General features: G+C 41.5%; 1 protein-coding gene across 2 annotated transcripts; it reads right to left on the reverse strand.

Annotated features, from left to right (window-relative positions):
• Positions 1–2,071: 2,071 nt before the first annotated feature.
• RB195_014286 (uncharacterized protein) lies at positions 2,072–18,716 on the reverse strand (the record flags this gene model as incomplete). 2 transcript variants are annotated; one of them, XM_064204479.1, is made up of 12 exons in its annotated part: positions 2,072–2,275; positions 2,352–2,453; positions 2,929–3,051; positions 3,193–3,348; positions 3,428–3,520; positions 7,353–7,433; positions 13,208–13,330; positions 13,405–13,517; positions 17,052–17,190; positions 17,245–17,346; positions 17,441–17,448; positions 17,510–17,513. In XM_064204479.1, the coding sequence occupies 12 exons, from the start codon at positions 17,511–17,513 to the stop codon at positions 2,072–2,074; spliced, it is 1,248 nt and encodes a 415-aa protein (XP_064060361.1). The 2 variants fall into 2 exon arrangements, with proteins under 2 accessions (XP_064060361.1, XP_064060360.1); XM_064204480.1 differs by lacking the exons at positions 17,441–17,448; positions 17,510–17,513 and adding an exon at positions 18,708–18,716.
• Positions 18,717–19,687: the final 971 nt, after the last annotated feature.

The raw sequence follows: 19,687 nt of genomic DNA on the forward strand, positions 1-19,687 counted from the left end.
CTGTAATTTTGTAATTTTGTTTTGCAGAACTGCAATTTTGTAGTGCTTAGACTTGATGGGTTTGACAAAAAGTCGATTTTTTGAAAGAACAAAAACTTTCAGGTAGTTAATTGCATTTGAAATAATTGGTTTCCTATTTTATCACATCACAACATTATCACTTTATTTATTATGCATCACATTTATTCAAGATTTCAATTGTTTTGGTTTGTGCCACCGAAGCGACTCCGACGTCATCAAGCATCAGTTAGAGCAGCAAAAAATGCTAAGTCGTCCATTTTCAAGACTGGCTCAAAAAGCGCAGTAGTTTCGTTACCAGAAATATGAAGAATGAATTTTTTCAAAAATCATTTTTTGGTTTGTGTACCCTCTTTTTATCCTAACTTTTTATGCTACAATAGTCTTCCTCAACTGCAACCGCGAGTCTTCTTCAATCGTTTATTCGAATATTAAAAAAATTTATTTATTCTATATCATTAATTTTTATATCAAACAGAACTCAAGTACTGAATATGCGTCATTGACGTTTTTTCTTCTTTGAGACAACTCTTCCATTTTTTAGTCGCAGATATCGGGACCTGAAAAAAAGCCTTAGAATACGTTTCAGTTGTGAATATCTTCTTATATGTGATAAAAACATGTCATTCACTGCTTATCATCCTTCAAGTTTCAGCACTACGTCTGAAAAGAAGCAGTTTTCACTCCTGTTTTTCTGTTGAATGTCGCATACCTAAATTACACTTCATTTTGTACACCTTAATATGTGTTTGTTTGAAAACGACAACCCCGTCTTCATTTTCTCTTTGCTCCTTTCATTTTTTCTGATTTTCCGACCCCTACTTGAATTTTTTCTTAATTTTCCGACCCCCTCTTACAACCCTCTGTTGAGAAATTCTCAACACACGCTTGACCCTGGTTATGAGTGCGTGTGCGATGAGCGTGTGTGTTTTGCTGACCAGATATATTCGTCTCTCTTCAGCAAAATTTGCTACTGGAAAATGTTTGAGATAACTAAACTTGCTAAAGAAAAGCTCTTCAAAAGAACAGAAATAGAACATATAACGTAGAGACTCTTTCTGACTGCGGATTTCGCTTGCGATAGGACACTTGTTGTGTTTTATGAATCTATTACGAAATTTTATATGTCCATTAGGAAACAAACTATACAGCGAGTAATTCATTTTCTTGAACATCGGTTAATTTGATTTGTAGTGCTTTTGAGGAATCGAATGTACTAACGCATTTGTACATAGCATTGTTTCGCCCTATAATATAGCACCACCACCTCTAAAGAGTGTTGTCTTGTGAAACACCTTGCGAGGTATTCGTTGAGTTTCGTGACTAGGCTCATTATTCTTCACGATATCCACTCCTAACTGAGATCCGTTAGTTAGATTCCGTCAGCAACGGCTCCACGACACAATATTGTTGAGAGGCTCCAACACAGTTCGTAAATGCACCTATCGATCTTTTCCACTCTACATTGGAAGTGTTCGTCCAAGAGGACGGGAAGAAAATGTAAATATTCAAGTTCAAAATTATTTCTGGTAATTGATTAATTAATTGACTCTGTAAAACTCCGCTTGTAGATTTTCCTACATTTCGTAAAGGCCCCACTTTCTACATATACATACTTTGTTCGACGAATACAAACTATTAAATAACCTCAACTAAGCGTTTTAGGACTCAAGCAAAGTAGATTAAGGACTCGATAATCAACTGACAACTTAGATCCTCCAATAACAGTAATCCGCACTTTACTCTGTCAGCTTCGCTGTCGCTTTAGTCGCCTATATCTCGGAAGGAGATCCCCACATGAAGGAAAGAAAATGTATTTTGTTCCATCGATTCAAAAGTTTTGAGCTCATTCTTCTCCAAGGTCGGTTACGGTCACTAATCGTTAACTGTGGAATATTTATCAAAGAGAAACGATAACGAATTTCATCTTTGAGCGCTGCCTGTTACACGGTATATCACTAGAGTTCAATGGAAGGCTATGCAACACAGTTTTATTTAATTATGGCATGTGACACGTATAAAGAGCTTTGCTTTTTTGAATGATTTGTGCATATTAAGTTTCTACGGGTGCTTTTGCGAGCTCTAGTCCTTTTGCAGGCTCTAGTCCTTTTGCAAGCTCCAGTCCTTTTGCAAGCTCCAGTCCCTTTTCTGGTGTTTTTTCCAGTTGTTTCTGTTCTTTCTTCTCGCCACTAAGCGTGTTCCTGTACTCTTTCTTAAACTTGTCTCGTTTTTCGCGATATCGTCCTGGATATCTAGTCTGCAAGAACATGCTGTAGCCCTCCGTTCAATCATAGTGAGCGGTACAATTTTATGCCGCATGAAAAATTACTAACTCCAATATAATCGACAACACTGGCTACAACAAAAAGGAATTGCGCTTCTCTTTGTAAACATGACGCTCTCTGGTTGCGAAGATGACGGAACATTTCTACAAGCTATAAACAAAGTAATAATTCTAGTTCAATCCTGAATTTTGACATATGGAAAGGCTGTATACACTGGATAAACACAGTCGACGCCAAATGCCTTCAATCAAGTAACGGCGACTTATCTACCGCAGCGTACATAGCATTCTCTGTTTATTACAATTCCTCTTCACTCCGTCTTGCTCCTATCAAAGCCGCATCAAGACCAACCCGTTGAGTACATTTGATGCTGACTGTACATACTGAGATTTAGCGAAAATTCGCTCACACAAAATGTCGCTGCAGTTGAATATTATTGTTATTTTAAGAAGAGTGACATAAACTCTTGCTCGCTGACTATTGGATAACAAGAACTTTCTTCTTCAACTTTTTTCAACACATTTTTGTTAGTATAAGATGATAAAGGATCATAAAAGTGAAACTATCGTGGATATCTACTATGTAGAAAACTTAGAACACCGTTTGTGAAAGTTTCTGAACATACGTCAACTTGTAATTGATTGGTGAATAAACGTTGCAGTATAACGTCTATCAGTATAACAGTACCAGCTCTACCAACACCGGAAACGCAATGAACAACGATTGGTCCTGTGGCGATTCGTTCAGACTAAAAAATCGCACTGTTAGTGCCTTACTGCGGTATATAAGGATTAAGAAATTAAACTTTTGGACGAATTATTAAATAAGAATTATCAATTATCATATTCGGAGTAATCGAAAACATGGAAGTAACAGGTATAAAACGTACTGATCCAACAAGTCGGAGCATTCTTAGGATCATGGTGGTAGAAGGTGATTTTCCGCTATCGTTTTTTGCTTTAATAACTTTTAAGAGAAGACTATTCGAACAACCATCAGGTAATACTTCCAGAGTATAGACGACAAACTTATTTTCTTCGTCCAGCTACAAAGTTATCCAATTTAAGCTCAATGGGAAACGGAAATGAAATATTATACTATTTGGGGAATGCGGTAACGTTCACCTTCTTGGTGTTTACAAACATTCTTCCATAGTTAGTGAATGCGCCCGGTTTAGCAGGAAAGTACTCTACCAATCTCTCTTTGTCTTCAAGTTCCTTGAAAGAAAAGTACTCTCACGTTGAACTGAGAAAAAGCGACACTATCAGCGAGTACTAATAATTCGAAAAGAAAAAAGATGAAATCTAAACGGTGCATCTTCGCTGATAAAATTACAATGGTGTTTTATTTCTTATGGTTTGAAAGTTGTAGCTATATATCTGAATACATCGTATCTTTGTGAACAACCAATAATCAGAACTACTGTAAGTGCTGTGATTGTGAATTTTTGTGAGGTTTGCCCAAGCAAGCTCAACGACTAAGATGATATTGCAAACACGGTTGCAACCGTGGCCAGTAGTAATCCCTCTGTTGGTTGTTGAGCGCAGCTCATGCAAATGAAGCTACGGTGAGGGGCGTGCAACCTGGCGGCGAGCGTATCCAGTCCGTGCAATCTTTTTGACCCCTCTTTTAATCTCGAAGGGAAAGGAAGAATACATTATACGTATTAATGAAATACACAGTCAGTAAAGACCGAAATAGTAGCTTGTAAAGCATTAGTCCTCCGACTTACCGCCGCATATTGGCGTGACGGTGACTCTTGAGTGGCCTGGAACTGCGATGCACAGTTGAGGTGCGTCCTCTGGCAAGGCTTCCCAAACTGAGGAGGAGTTCTACACCTCCGACTTTTCGATTTCTCGGAATCGAAAGCCTAGCTAAGAGTAATTCACTGCTAAGACCCACCATCGTGTTGACAAAATGCCGCCAGGTTGCTCCCTGATCAATATAGGTTGGACCACGATCTGTGCTGAAAGGTAACCCCGCCCTGGCAGGGCTGCTTAATATGAGGAAACGCTTACTTGTGGCCCCATCATGCACACATTTCCTCAGAAACTTTCATACTGGGCCCTGCCGCCGCAGACATCGGACGGTATGGCGAAAGGTGAGAGGCGAAAAAAAGTTTCAGGCTGCTCAAGACTTCCTTGCTTTGGGACGAAGGCGACATCCACCACGCCTGGATACGGAGATGTTTTAAACTTTGTTTTTACAACGCGGGAATAGTACCACCAGACGGTGACCTTCTCGGAGATGCAGAGCGCATAAAATTCCACTCAATTGCTCAATAAGAAACCAAGAACAGTAGTAACACGTACGACAGATGAATGACCGCTCAATCGTCATTCCCCGAAAAAAGCTGCCCTCGCAAAACGTAGGCGGTGTTGGTTTTGTTTTGCACCCATCTACTGCCGATCTTATCTTCCCACAAATGTCCTCTTCTCGCCTAGGTATTCTTCACCTTCGCCCTTTGTACCATAAATTCATTAGCATAAACCGCTACTCATCAACATCTGCAGCCAATGAATCCGAATTGGACGCGTTTTATGAGGAACTGGAGGAGGTGATACAACCAGAAGTCTTCCTACAGACTTGTTGTCCGAATTGGACTAAGCGACCGTAATAAAAGCGACAATCGTATCGCCTCTTTCATGTTTCTCTCCTTATAAAGAAATATCATAGTCGGTGAACATCTGAATCGTCCCATGGCGCCATTCGTGCGGAGATCCATCACAAACTTAGATCGAATCTCAAAAACCACTAAGGAATTGTTGGAAGAAGAAGGACTTCGGGGCTTGATCTGAAAGCATCGTACAGTGATCGGTTAGTGGCACACATAAGCTGCAGAAAAGCTTTGCAGGATAATCATTTAAAATGCAGGCAGCAAAAAATTCTAGAAGCATCACAAAGAAGGGCAAACCTAAAAAAAGATCGCAGATAATATTCCGCTGACACTGTTTCTGAGCCATGGGAGATGGGTTCGCACTTCTTCTTGTCATGAGAAGGAAATCATTATCACTGTTCCACTCAAACCTTTTCCGTTTATCTACTCTTGTGTGAAGCCCCGCCATGCCCAGTGTTGAAGCCCCACCACGGGTTCTCCTTTTAAAAATTTCGGGATCACAAACATGAAACCTTCCACAGTCCCTGCTGAGCAGGTGGTCATTCGCTTCATGTAATTCTAGCGGCGCAAATGATCAGCTGTATTCAGAAAGAATATTCAGAAAGATCCCAGACTAGTAGAAGACCTCGCCAAATCTGTGAGTTTGATACCACAAATAGAATCCAATCCGTGGAAGTACAGAGGTGCGGATTTTGCCAGTAAGGATAAGCGCTCGTGATAGAACGACTACCCGAGGGATTTGAGAAGAGCTCATGCATCTTGTTTTTTGATCTTGCTTTCCGCAGATCATGCTAAAGAGAAATGAGTGCCGGCTAGATGAAAGCACCATTATAGCAAGCGAGGTTAGTCCCGGTGACCATATAAAACATGGTTAACCTTAACAATCTCTAACAACTCGATGATGAACCTTAACTTGTTTCTAATGTTTCGTCTTCATTCTTCTATACGAAATCTTCCCGGTAATCAAGCTGTTTCTAGTGCATAGGACGGGGAAAATGACAGTAAATCTTCCCACGTGCATTTCTTCAATGTCTGCTATTATTAACCGAAAATACGAAACGTTAATGGACCGTAGTGTGGGAGGAATTATAATCTGATCGAGACGGATTGATCTATTGCGAACTATGGGATAGTGGCGCAGTGGAGTTCGCAATTAACTGTGAGCGCATCTCGAATTCGAACTATTGGAGATGACATCCTATCTTCTGACATACTTGCAAAATAAGATTCCAGAACGGTCCTAAGAGCAAAACAAACCATGAAACTAATTCAAAAGCACTCAAGTCCACCTAATATTTTTCATGACCTACCATACAAGACTACTGAGTACAAAAAAAAAACAGAATAAAAAGACATTCTACCGAATCCTGAAACTTCACGACATAAAAACCTAGAGAATAGCATAATATAGAAGTACAACAAAACAAAAAACGAAAAATTGCCACGAGGAAAAACGACATAAAGTCACTTTAAAGAGCGTGGGCGTACTATAAATAGCATTTAGTGCCTTGTGGAAGATACAGGTAAGCTCTTCCGCATCAATCTATTATTACTGAACTGCGTAAGTCCGCACTTACCCAAAACTACACCATCACAGCAAGAGAATATGTGGTAACAAAATAAGCTTCTGTGGAGGTATCTGCCTTTCCGCGCTTCGCACACTGTTTCGCCGAGTGTTTAGCCAGCTGACACTGATTGCGTTAGTCAATGCCACTTACTTCGCACTCGACTGTGCAGCCAACTTAGCATGCTTCACTTCGTGGCCTAAGTACGACTTAACTGGAGCTTACTATAGTTAGATCAAAACGACATGAATCATGGTGCAGTTGCGTAAGCGGTTGCGCCCGAAGCAAAGATTGGAGATTGCGGATGGAATCGAGGTGGAACCATTGCAAACTGCAGCAGTGAATGGTAGTAGCAGGATTTCTCACTCGACTCTAACCGCTGAGCAACACCCCACTGCCTCGAGAGCAACCGCTTACGCAACTGCACTGTGCTTCATGTCGTTTTGACCCGACTACAGATGGTGTAATTACCCGTTCGTTCGATTGTACTCGCACGCAGGCGGTTTACGACGGCCCCATGATTCAAGAACGGCACATTTCTTCTGATTTTGTAGTTTGCGAAGGGTAACAGAAAATTCCGTCCCGTCAGTCACTTAACCAAAGAGTATCTCTTCAGGGATCCTAAGCACGAATGTTCTTAGGAAGCTGTTAAATATCCGAATATTTCTTGAGCACGTAAAATTGTGTCACCAAAGATGATGAAACTAGCAAAAGGGTAGCTCACTGAAAGATCAAAATGGTTCTAACAAGGTCCACAGAGATCACGAAACAGTGAGAGTCAGTTCTGATTCCTTTCCAAAGCAGAAGCTATCGCTATACCTTTTGTAACGACCATTTTGCTGCGATGTTCGTGTAATACCAACTCACGTTCGTAAGATTTATTATAGCGGAGCATTGCTCTTGAAATATCATTCTCCAAAAGTCCTCGATTGTATTTTCCAACGGAGCCTGAATAAGCTCTTTCATAAGATGGATAAGGGCAACTTGTGACATAATTTTCAAATCTGGAATCTGCACCCTGCATGTGTATTTAGAGTCTTTAAAGGCATCACCCCCCGAATCTGAAGTGGTGCGAATTTCAGGTGGAGTGTTCGTATACGCGATAGTAGATTATGGAGAGTTGTGTGATTCCGTCCATCTCTTCCTAATTGCCGTAGAAAACGGCTCGGAAGATGCGGCGCCGCACTGTGCTGGCGCGCTCCAATTGAACTCCTTGTAGAAAATAGTGCGCCGGAACGCTCGAAGCCGCATTTTTCGGGCCGTTTTCTACGGCAATTAGGAACAAATGAACGGAATCATCCCCTCCCCATGATCTACGACCCCGTATACGAATATTCCACCGGAAATCCGTACCACTCCAGATTCGTAGGGAGATGCCTTTAAGGGCGGGCGTAGTGACGCAACTCCTTCTCTGCCTCAGCACTTCTCACTCAACACTTCCACTTTCTATTTCGCCTCACTCAAAGTCGCATCGAACCCGCATCCCACGTGGGATGCTCCACCACGTTCACTTCAATTCAGAATCGTTTGAGGTTCACGAACGTGTAACTGGCCTATGCAGTGACTTGCTGTGGCCAGCCGACCTATCCTCCCAGACAAGTCAGGAACTAATTTATCGACATCGGAGGTATGAAAGGCTTGGTGAGCACTAGGGCGGATTCGAACCTTCGATCGATCGTGCAGACATAGGGACCTCTTACCAACTACGCTACACCAGTCTCAGAAATGATGAATATAATGTAGTATATTAATAGTAGGGGGCGGGAGTGGTGTAGCGGTTAGAGGTTCCGCTTCCTGCACGATCGATTGGAGGCTCAAATTCGCCCTAGTGCTCACCAAGCCTTTCATCCTTCCGGATTCGATAGATTGATACCACACTTGTCTGGGAGGATAAAAACACTAACTTGACTCATCGGCTAGTCAACGCAAGCCATTGTATAGGACAGTTACACGTTCTTAAACTTCAAACTAATCTGAATTGAAGTGAACGTGGGGTGCATCCCAAGCGGATTGATTAACGCCAGAAATTTTATCCTTTATCCTTATGTCCGGCTTGTAATTGATGGGGAGAAGGATGATTTCGTCCATTTCCTCTCAATTGCCGTAAAAGACGGCCCCGAAATATTTCCTACAATGAGTTCTATTGGCACGTACAAGGCTGACGCGCTCCAATAGAACTCACTGTAGAAAATAGTACCCCGCAACTCTCGAAGCCGCATCTTCCGGGCCGTTTTTACGGAGACTAGGAAGAAATGAGCGGAATCCTACCCGTTTCTGCAATCTACGATCCCATATATTCCTTGACCATCGAAAATCCATATCACGTCAGATGGGATAATACCTTTACACTCATGATAACGGTCGTTCATGGTGTCATGTATGCGGCGTTTTCTAAACACTACAAGACCATGCTTTATGGGCAATTTTCGTCAGAAAAATTATGGAATGAGAAAGAGAATACTGTTTCTTAAGCTCGTAAAACGCCGTTTGATACAGTCATAAAAAAACGTAGATAAAATCTTCTGCAAAGAGGCATAAGAAAAGGGTCCAAATCTTGCCGCCTAGAAGAAAGCAAATGCGAAGCGCCTACATTACACCCTTTTACATGGGTACTCTAAAATTCGCACGACTATTATACTCACTTCTGCATTTTCACTTCAATACCCTCAATCCCCTTACTCAAGTGACTCAAATTGGTTAATTGCAGTATAAATAATCGGGCATTATGAAAAAAGGTCAAGGAGAAGAGTTGTATATTGCAAAAATCCGCCAATCTCTCCCTAATCGTCGTAAAGAAAAAAGATGCAGTTTATCATGGCGATTTCAGCTGCAACTTTGTGTTCGTGCCGCATCCACATGCGAGCGGCCGAAGATCAACGTCTTCTCACAAGTCTGTTCAAGTGAAATTGATGAACAGGCTGCCGAGGGAGCTAGAAGAGCCTTGGAGAAACTGAAACGGTTGACGCGTCGTTTTTTACGACGAAGGATGAACGGAAAGAGCCCGAATCCCGCAACCTACAACCCGATTTCAAGCTTTTTTTGTGGATTCTCTCAGCACGTCATATTTGCCTGTATTCTGCCTTTAAGCAAGCTGCACTACCAATTTAAAGCTGCTTTGATGAGCCTACTGCAGACCAACACGGTTTCAGGGCGACTAGGTGAGCAGCGTTCTACGAAGTAGACCGCCGTCTTCTATCTATATTTGGGCCCATCTACTTTACCCGAACTCCAACCCTTCCGCTTTGTGAGCCGAATTCTACACTGATACATCTTATCGGAATTCTTGGGTAATATCCGTGATATGCATAGCTTTTGATTGGTTTTCTTGAGCTCTGCGCAAGATTGGTATTGATCTTCCTTTACTTATTGATCTTCTTTTATCGACTAATATTTTGGAGTTATCCTTCGTCAGAGCGTTGAAAAGTCCCAGCTATCAGTGGTTTGTATTCTTAATCGCCTCATCAAGCTACAGAAAGCATTCAAGCGGTAGGTAAACTTCAACAACAACATATTGGGTAGTGCTTACCTCATTTTAATAATTATCGAATCAAGTAACGAAAGTGACAGTAACGTACCACAAACAGAATTACAGAGGTATTTATAGGGACCTGATCTACCGTCCTTAGATCAAAACCCGCACAGGATTGATATGAGGCTAGTTCGCTTGTGATCGTAATGCACTCATCATTCCTTGTTTTTAGACTACGCACTCATCATGCTAATATTCAAAGACACTCGAACATCGGCGCTACTAAGAGATGTACCAGCAAAGTGCTTTCGATTTTAAAAGGAAGTCCTTTCGTTGAGACTCAGAAAGACGGACCATCCACTTTCTCCGTCGGTTTCAAGAACACTACACTACAAGTCACTCGAGTTTCATAGTCAACATCGACTTCACGAGATATCACGTGTGTTCAAGGAAAATCGGAGGATGCAACAAATCGGATAACAACTCGCAGCACTAAAGACAAGCACTAAAGATAGGACAGGATAATATACTCCCGTTGCTAAAAAAAGTCCATGTATAAAGAAGAATTTTGTGAGCGTTCTGTGGCAGGAAGCATTTGTGGTGGAACAATGGGTGAGTCAAAGTCCATCTGCGATTGTACCCACTCTATTGTTAAATCTAGAATACAATAGTTCAGACGATTGGTACACCATTGACAAAACCAGAAGGTTTGCAAACTTGTTGGAACGACCTCAATGTGTTCGGATCAGAACGGCACCAATGCTATCCACAACAATGTGCAAGGTTCATTTTTATTTCTGTGATTGGCTATGCATTCGTCTCACCTGGTGTGCCTTCCGTTTCGAATCTCTGCTCCAATTTTGCGCCTGTTCAACCAAAAAGTCCGCAGGTATCACGCAAGGTCGTCGACGGTGGACGTCGTCCAAGTGGTTCATGTTAGCTTGAGGGAGGGCAAAAAAAAACAGAGAAGACAGGAAAACAGATGTGCTGCATGAGCATTTTCACTCTCCATGCTTTTTCTACCCACGACTTCTAAGGCAACAAACCCTAACTCCACTGTAGACAACAAGTTCAGGGTCTTTGCAACATCAGTATACTCAGTTTTGGAGCGTTTTTCGAAAAATGATTTTAGCCTTTTCATTGCCCAGTCCCAAGGCTTACTTGAGATCTGCAATCTTTGTACAGGTGGAAAGATCGAGGTCTTCGTTAGCGCTAAGGGAGGGAAATTATTTGTATTTTCACGTGAACCACACATAGTGATAACAGGGCTACATCTTGAAGATGACACCCTATATGTTCCAACCTCTGCCAATGAATTTAGAAAGCAATATCCCCGTCTCAATAGGCTATGGATTGAAACGAAAGTAACAGCAGAGCTAACGAAAAATCTTATTACACGTTTCACAATTGATTTACCTGTATGCTCGGTCCTATACCTTTTGATAAAAACTCACAAACTCTAAAAGTTGTCTCGCTTCGGATAGTCTACATGACCTCAAAGTCAGTCCTATCTAAGTGGTATTGAGGGTCCCACGGCTTGAATTTCTTGGCTGCTTAACATGATTCTAAGGCTGGCACCCTCGCCATTAGTTTCATGTCGAAAATCGAAATGCTTATAATGGATTGCAAGCCGCTGCTGTTGTCGTTCCTTATATGAGCGTTGCGTTGTTTGCTTAACACACGCAGAATTGGACAGATGCTTCAAACTTCTCAACCGAGAGCGTCGTTAAGTTCACAAGGGAGAAACCAGTAGGTTAGTGCTTGGCTTCCTTGAATATGCATATATATTTGCGGAATGTTATATGGAAGACCAAGTGGTGTCGAAAACTTACTGGCACTGGCAACTGGCAAAAACATTTTAGTCCAATGTTTTTCAGCACATCCCAACAAAATAAAACACTCCATTGTAACATGTACAGGAAGGGTTGCACCGCGCACTCAGGGAAAAATATTGATTCCGTTCTGTCTACCTTACATAGCAAAGCGGTACGGAGCTGTTTGCGGAAAGCGGGTCCACAGCAAGATGTAACGGTTGTGAAAATACAATCTCAAAGGTGAGCTGGAACGTAATTGTGTGTATGACCGACTCTGCACAACTCCCGAGTGTGTGGTTTTCCTGTGTGGAAAAAAGGGTGATTGTACGTATTACGTGTGGTGTATCACATGCAGGCCGCGCGGTGACGATTATATAGAGAAAACCGAACATCCTCTGTGTATTCGAGTCAAGGAGCATCTAGATGGACTCGCAAAATCTGAACACTGTATCCCACTCCGAGCACACCGTAGAATATGCCAACAAACTCCGAAATAGAAGGTTACGATACTATCATTCCGGCCAGAGATCGTAGTGAACACCAGAACACCAGCTGCATTTTGGATAACCGCTAAAAGTCCAAAAATGAACAGAAAGAATAAGCATATCGCGATCACAAACGAACTAGCCTCATATCAATCTTTATGCAGATTTTGATCTACGTGCGGGTCGTCAGATCCCTATGAAAACTTTTGTGATTCGTGACGGTACGTTTGTGGTACGTGACTGTCTCTTATGTTACCTGGTTCGAAAAATGAGATAGCCATTACCCGATATGTTGTTGTTGAAGTTTACCTATCGTTTGAATGCTTTCCGTACCTTGATGAAACGCTTAAGAAGATAAGCCACTGATGGCTCAGACTTTTACAGGTTTAGACGAAGGATAAAACCGAAACGTCAGCTGTTGTTAATAAAGAAAGATCAATAAATAGAGAATCAATACCAGTCTTGGATACAGCACTAGCAAATCAATCAAAACCTACACATCCAAAAAGCCAAGACGAGAGAGTCGTACTTGTGCACTACTAAGTGACCAAATGTATTCAAAAGGGTGGATGCGCTTTCGATTGAAGCCAGATGTAAGAGAAAACCGCGCTCACTTGCTTGAAAACATTCATCGCCGACTATGTATCAGAGCCACTGTTGCTCAAAATGATGCGGACGCCTAGGGAAGTATGAGGCATCATGCGAGAGTTCCCAACAATAAGTCCTAGGATCTGCAGCCAAAAAAATGTAGGTCGTTTTCGAAACGATTATGAACAGAAGAAGGATGATATCACACTCAGTACGCCTGATATAATACAAACGACTTTCATTTCGTGGACACAGGTACACCATAATATAACATTTCCTTTCTGAGCATTTGTTGAGCAGTATTTTTGCAATACAGAGTAGTAGAGTATTAGTTGTTATTGATCAAAACGTAGAAGCCACTCATACCTGAGTCGCAATAAAGACTCGGTCGTGTTTATCAAATCGTACCCAATTTGCATGAATATAGTTTGAACAAGGTGGTACTTCGAAGGTAAGAACCACGCGAGAGTGGTCGAGACAAACAACATCCTGTAACGTCACGAGTTCAATTTGGAGTAGCTTCATTCACAGTCTGTTTACAAGCAACTATCAACTATTCTTACTAAAAAGCGATTCTTGTCCTTATTTCGCTCGAATTCTACAAACTTGTATAAAGGATCTGGCGCTCGATAAATGGCAAGGGTTTCATTATACAGCTTTTTGATTCCCGCCACACCTATTACAAACATGTTAAACTGAAAACGTGCAAGAAAAAGTTCAAAGATTAGGAATTTAGAAAGATTGTAATGGGAAAAAAAGAAACTTATGGGGTAAGCTGGATTGCCATTGTACCGCTAATATAAAAAGATGGTCAGCTTGCTTGTTAAAAAAGCAGTTGTAGTAAACAAACCGGAACGCTATTTAGGGAAACTAAGCAAGAAAGCAGTAGTGACGCTTTTTAGATGCTCTAGAAGTCTTCTGAAAAAACTTTGGATGGTGAAATTCTATCCAAATCCAAAAGGATTGGGGGAGATTCAACGCTTGAATAGTCATACGTTATTTTGAGCGTGGCTTACGTGGTTTCGTTAAAGGCACCGTATCACAACTCATGATGAATCGTTCTGAAAAACGGCGTGCGAGGCTCTTAGATCCCACGAGGTACGCTGGAATTCGCCACCCTTATGCACAGTTCGCAGTACAGTTGCCTAAGCACAGCTTTTCGCGAAACTGACTATGCTGGGATCTCTTGGTTGGGGGACGTATAGTTGTCAGTGTGGATAACGAGTGTGAGCGCATCTCCACCCAATACACCTAATCAACTTGAAATATTGCAAGTGAAACTTTGACTCCTATGAGGTGCGTTAGAATTTGGCATAGTTGTAAACACTCCGCTTCTCTCAACATCCAATTCATGGAATTTATTTGAATAGACTGTTGAGGAAACGTGTTTTTTGACTTTCGAGAATAGTAGCAGTACATACGATTACGAAACATGTCCATATCAGGTGAATGCTTCCTAACGTGCAGAGTGGGTGTTCTACAGTACCCGTATGTTATTTGAGGGGTATTTAGTATTGTTGTGGGTGGGATCACAGGAAAGGTAGGAGGGGCATAGTGTGATTTGCCAATGTCGTTCTCTAGTTGTTCTTTGTTGTGGAGCAGTACACTTAGATTACGAAATAGGAGGCGTGATCAAGAATCACGGATGTAGAAAGAGACTGGAATACATGGGCATACGTACAATTCACTGCTTCATACAGGAAAGCGCCTTTTTTATTTTTATTCTCGGACTTTTTCTTTGATTGAAGGAAAAGAGCAGAGTATACGTCGATCTTGGCCTCATGTTCGGGCCTATTCATGGACAGAGTGGAGTGCGTCACTAGCAACAGGAACCCCAGATATCTGTAGAAGGGTCAAAAAGAACTTCCTGGAGTTTGTCAGCTGCTTCGAGGCCCCTTTATCGGCGCTTTCTAAACTCAGGAGATTGTTCATACCACATGTCATCAACAAGGCAAAACTAGATCAACAGGATATCATGTTGCTGCACTCACGCATTTTTTCGGTGCCGTTTCTGGTTTGGAAATGGAGATTTATACGGCGCTGTTACGAACAGCGAGAAGGACAAACCTCTCAGACGCCATACAATCAGAGGATACGGAAAGGAACGTTCAAAAAGTTGTGGAATGGGATATGCGAGATGGCTCAAAGGCAGCAACATGCTGTTCTCCTCAGCCTTTCTCTGGACTAATTTGCTCGGTCCGCAGCGTTTCTCGCACATTAGAAAGTCTAAAACCGAATTACAGCTCACAAGAATCCTGGAACTTGCAGTGTGGCACTTGCACTTTGAAACGTCCGGCTTTATTTTCAGAAGCAAGAGCGGAAGGGAAAACAGCTCAAATTGGAAGCAGGTCTGGGCCAAAGCTGACTAATGCTTCATTTCTTTCGCGGCGAGACTGTCATTCCTGCTGTTAGGCATGGAATCGAATCAGTAAGTCATGCCCCCTGACGTGAATGACATTTAAAGCTTTTCGAGAGCATGTCAATCCATCTCCTGTCTAGATTAGTAATTCCTTCTGGTTACTGTATATGTGAATAATATTTCGTTATTTTCTGTGTTTTTCTTGTTATTATCATTCCTATTATGGTCACTGTTAACCACCGTCCTCATTATTATATCTTGTTAGGGTTCTTAACTACTATCTCCATCTTCGAATCTGCACTTGAGCATGTATCAATGAAGGCTTCTGCCATTTTCGATAGAAACATTGCGCTTATTTTTTTCTTTGAATTGATAACTGATTAGGCGGCATTAACTGATTTAGTTGCTGGAGTGGATAATATGTACGCATACCATCTAGAACGTCTGTCAAGGCTATCCCTTCCCGCTGAGTCAATATGAAATTCAAAACGGACTTTTCACCGTAAAATATTGGGGAAGAAAATCATTTTCAAAAAAATATTTCACAAGCGTATAGAATTTACACCTTCCGAAAGTGGATTGCGTCGAGTATGTTGTTATGGTGTACGCACTTACGACATGTAAAATAATATTGTCTGATTTTGATTTCTGCGTTTTCTAAACTTCGAGTACACATCAATTAAGTCCTTTTTTTTCTTGTGATTTCTGTTTCATGTGTTCACATGTTCGTCGCTCATCTGCTCGTGGTGAACATTTGCACATCAATTTCTACAATTTTGGTCTTTTGTTCCAGAAGTAATCCGTCCATGCAATTACATGCAGTACTTCAACATCAGCGCTTTTCTTCACGTTTCCTCTGACATTGGTTTCTGCACTCTATCTCCCTTAATTGCCGCATATACATGAACACACGAAGTATTGAATGCTGTAGAGGGGAAGCTCATAATGACTGACACTGACTTGCAGGCTTACATGTTCTTAGTTGTTTGGGACATATCACGTAGAAACGTCATAAGTACACATCAGTGTTCCAATCCAGAGTATCCAACGGTTCGTATGTACATGCGGCAAAAAAGGGTGGCAGATGGCCCAGGAATCGATGTTAAAACAAGCGTAAACAAGAACCAAAATTGTCGAAGTTGAAATATCGCATGCAATTGCGTTAGAGGACATTGTATATATCTAGGAACAAGAACCACACAATAGGCGTGTATGGAGGCGTTCAGTACCAACACGTAGCTACAGAAATGACAAGAAAATAAACCTACCTAACGGATACTTGAAATCCAGAAGACGTAGAAATCAAAAATGGCCAACATGACGTAAGTGCTAGCATCAAGTGTGTAGCTACACACTTAACAATATATTTCACGTCATCCGCTCTCGCGAAGTGTGGACTACAATTGCTCCATGCTTTTAACCCTCTGGTCATGCATGCGGCGCATACACAAGGGTGGTGCGTTTCTAAACACCTCGTAAGGGCAAACACCATATCTCACCCAACATTGTCAGTTTCTTGATACGCTGTCTTCATCTTGTTGTTTTCGTTTCTTCGAGAAGAAAAGAAACTACTTGGATGGATTTTCGTTGCAGCAGTGGCATAGGTACCGCTCTCATTTGTAGCCTACCGCAGCGAATTCACGGTGCCATTCCCAAGATTCAGCGCAAGAATACTTTTTCTTCCAGCAAAGTGTATCTGTAGACTGCAACGAAGAAGAAAAAGTAACAAAAGGTAAGTTGAACGTTTGGTAAGCAATAATTCGAGCGCCCTGCTTTTCTCTTCGACCCATCCATTTTCGTGACTTCACTTGATTACAAAAGATCAATAAAAGAAACACATCATCAACATACCTAAATCCGACACATAATCAAAAAATTTGTCTAAAACGCCAACAATTGCTGCAGGTGGTTCTCTTTTTTCTCTTCCTATTGTTCCAGCAGCCTTTTTAGCAACGTTTGGGCCTGTCTTTGGAGCATCTGGTCCATTAGGCTAAAATACAGAGAGTTGTACCTTAATTGAGGAGGTACGCATTTAAACCGCAACCGTTTTTGGCTTGACATTCTCTTCGTTGTCAGAATTCTGTTCAATCGTTTCCTGGAGAAAGGCTTTTTTCCGTCGGGGCCGCATTGTCTTCTTCCTCGTAACCTGTGTTACACGTTTCGTTCCAAAATTGAATGTAGGAGTAACTCTGATATCGCTGAACACCCCGCTAACATCAGTTTACTATGATTCATGTTACCGTAACATCTGCGTGTTCAGGGCATTCAGATATATTCGTTCCGTTGAGTGTGATTAGAACGTCGCATACCCATCTGATTTGCTATTCAGCAGCGTTATCTGTAGATCCATGTGTAGACCGATCTTTTCACAAATTTCGTTGAATTAGGTCAGCATTTACCGCGCTTAGCTAGAAGACGTGCAAACGATGACTTTATTCAATGGTTTAGCTAAAGCGCTACAACACCCGTGTCATTCCATTCCAACTTTCGCATTGCACTCTCAGGAGTGTCACTGTCAAAAAAAGTGTCAGAGTGTTATTTTGGAATATTTTGAGTGAGATAACATGAACCGCTCTCGTCGATGATTGTAGAATGGCGAATTTTGGTTGGAAAATTATTCTGCAAGCCTAAAATTGCCCGAGTAAGCAAAGCATCCATTCTGATGTAACAGGGTGAGGTTCGATCCATCAATGATATCTTGACATATCGCAATTCAGAAGTGATGACCTCTGCGATGATTCTTAAGAGGAAAGTCTTCCCCTCCTGTCTGGCCATGGTTTCTCTGTAGTTATTGCTATTCAATAGTTATTGTTTGCATTTTTAACAGCTTCACAGTCAATCTACAGTCTATTACACGCTGTGGCTAGAATTTTTGCATAAAAATATGATCACTTTGGATATCTGTAATTGCACTCATCAGAAGATTAGTCGTCGTTATTTGTTAAATCTAAACATGTACTTATCGAACACATCTACAGTGCAGTCTTTGAAGTTATGCGATAGCTGCGACAAGAGCAACTTTCTACCAACAATTATTCTTAAAGGCATCACTCCGCGAATCTGAGGTAGTACGGATTTCAGGTGGAGTATTCGTATTCGGAGTCGTAGATTATGGGGAGGAGGGTGATTCCGTTCATTTCTTCCTAATCGCCGTAAAAAACGGCCCGGAAGATACGGCTTCAGGCGTCCTGGCGCATTATTTTCTACAAGGAGTTGGACTGGAGCGCGCCAGCCTTGTGCGGCGCCGCATCTTCCGGGCTGTTTTTTACAATTAGGAAGAAATGGACGGAATCACCCTCCTCTCGATAGTCTCCCATATCGTATACGAATACTCCACCAGATCTGCACCACCTCAGATTCGTGGGGTGATGCCTTAAAGTATTAATTGCATGCAACGTAGAGCATAGAAAGATTAGCACTGTTTTCTTGTTTCGTTTCCAAACGAAATTCCATCTTCCTTTAGACAACTCACCGTTTTGAACTAATCATAGAAATTAATGTTGTTACCTTCGACATTGGCAAGGTTGAACGGTTTTTCAGCCGTGTCTGTGAATGCAATAAGTGAATACAACCTACCAGCAATGTTATTTCGTGTGTGGTAAACAATGATACTTATCACTCAAAGAGCTACAAAACCCCACTTCAAAAATATTGAAACCTGTGCTTCACCCTCTTAAAAATTGTTCGGACTTTTGCGCAGCTAAAGATATAGTCCAAAAAATTTGAGAATTCACTGTGCACCTACTTATTTTGAAGCATGAACGTCATCATGGTACAGATAAAGATAAGGTTTGAAGTCATCGTAAACTCTTGGCTAGTATTCAAGCAGCCGTTTGAATTCGCGTGTCCAATTTCTGAAAAAGGATACCACCAACCAGATGAGTTAAGCATTCGGTCGGAATAGAAATGCGGTGGGGTAAACGCACACATACACACATCCACACATACACACATACACACATACACACACACACACATACATACACCGCACGCACACACATACACGTACACACACATACACATACACACACATACACATACACACACATACACATACACACACATACACACATACACACATACACACACATACACACATACACACATACACACTTACATACGCACATACACACATACACACACACATACACACGCACGCACACACATACACATACACACACACATACACACATACGCACACATACACGCACATACACATACACACATACACACACTAATCATATCGAACTGATAAGATGAAAGTAATTTAATACAGAAGTTCTGCACTTGTAATAACATAGTAACAGTATCATTCGATTTGAAAATTTGAAAAAAAAAGGTCAGGCCGTTTATATGATCACTTTGAATGAAGATAGCCTACTTTCAAGCACGACAAGAACTCACTTGAAATTTTATTGCAGAGTTTAGTAATAATTGATTGAATCATGAAAAAACGCTGCAGACTCGCCTAATTTTTTGGGTTTCAA

The sequence above is a fragment of the Necator americanus genome, chromosome V, assembly GCF_031761385.1.
Source record: "Necator americanus strain Aroian chromosome V, whole genome shotgun sequence".
NCBI classification, from domain to species: Eukaryota; Metazoa; Nematoda; class Chromadorea; order Rhabditida; family Ancylostomatidae; genus Necator; species Necator americanus.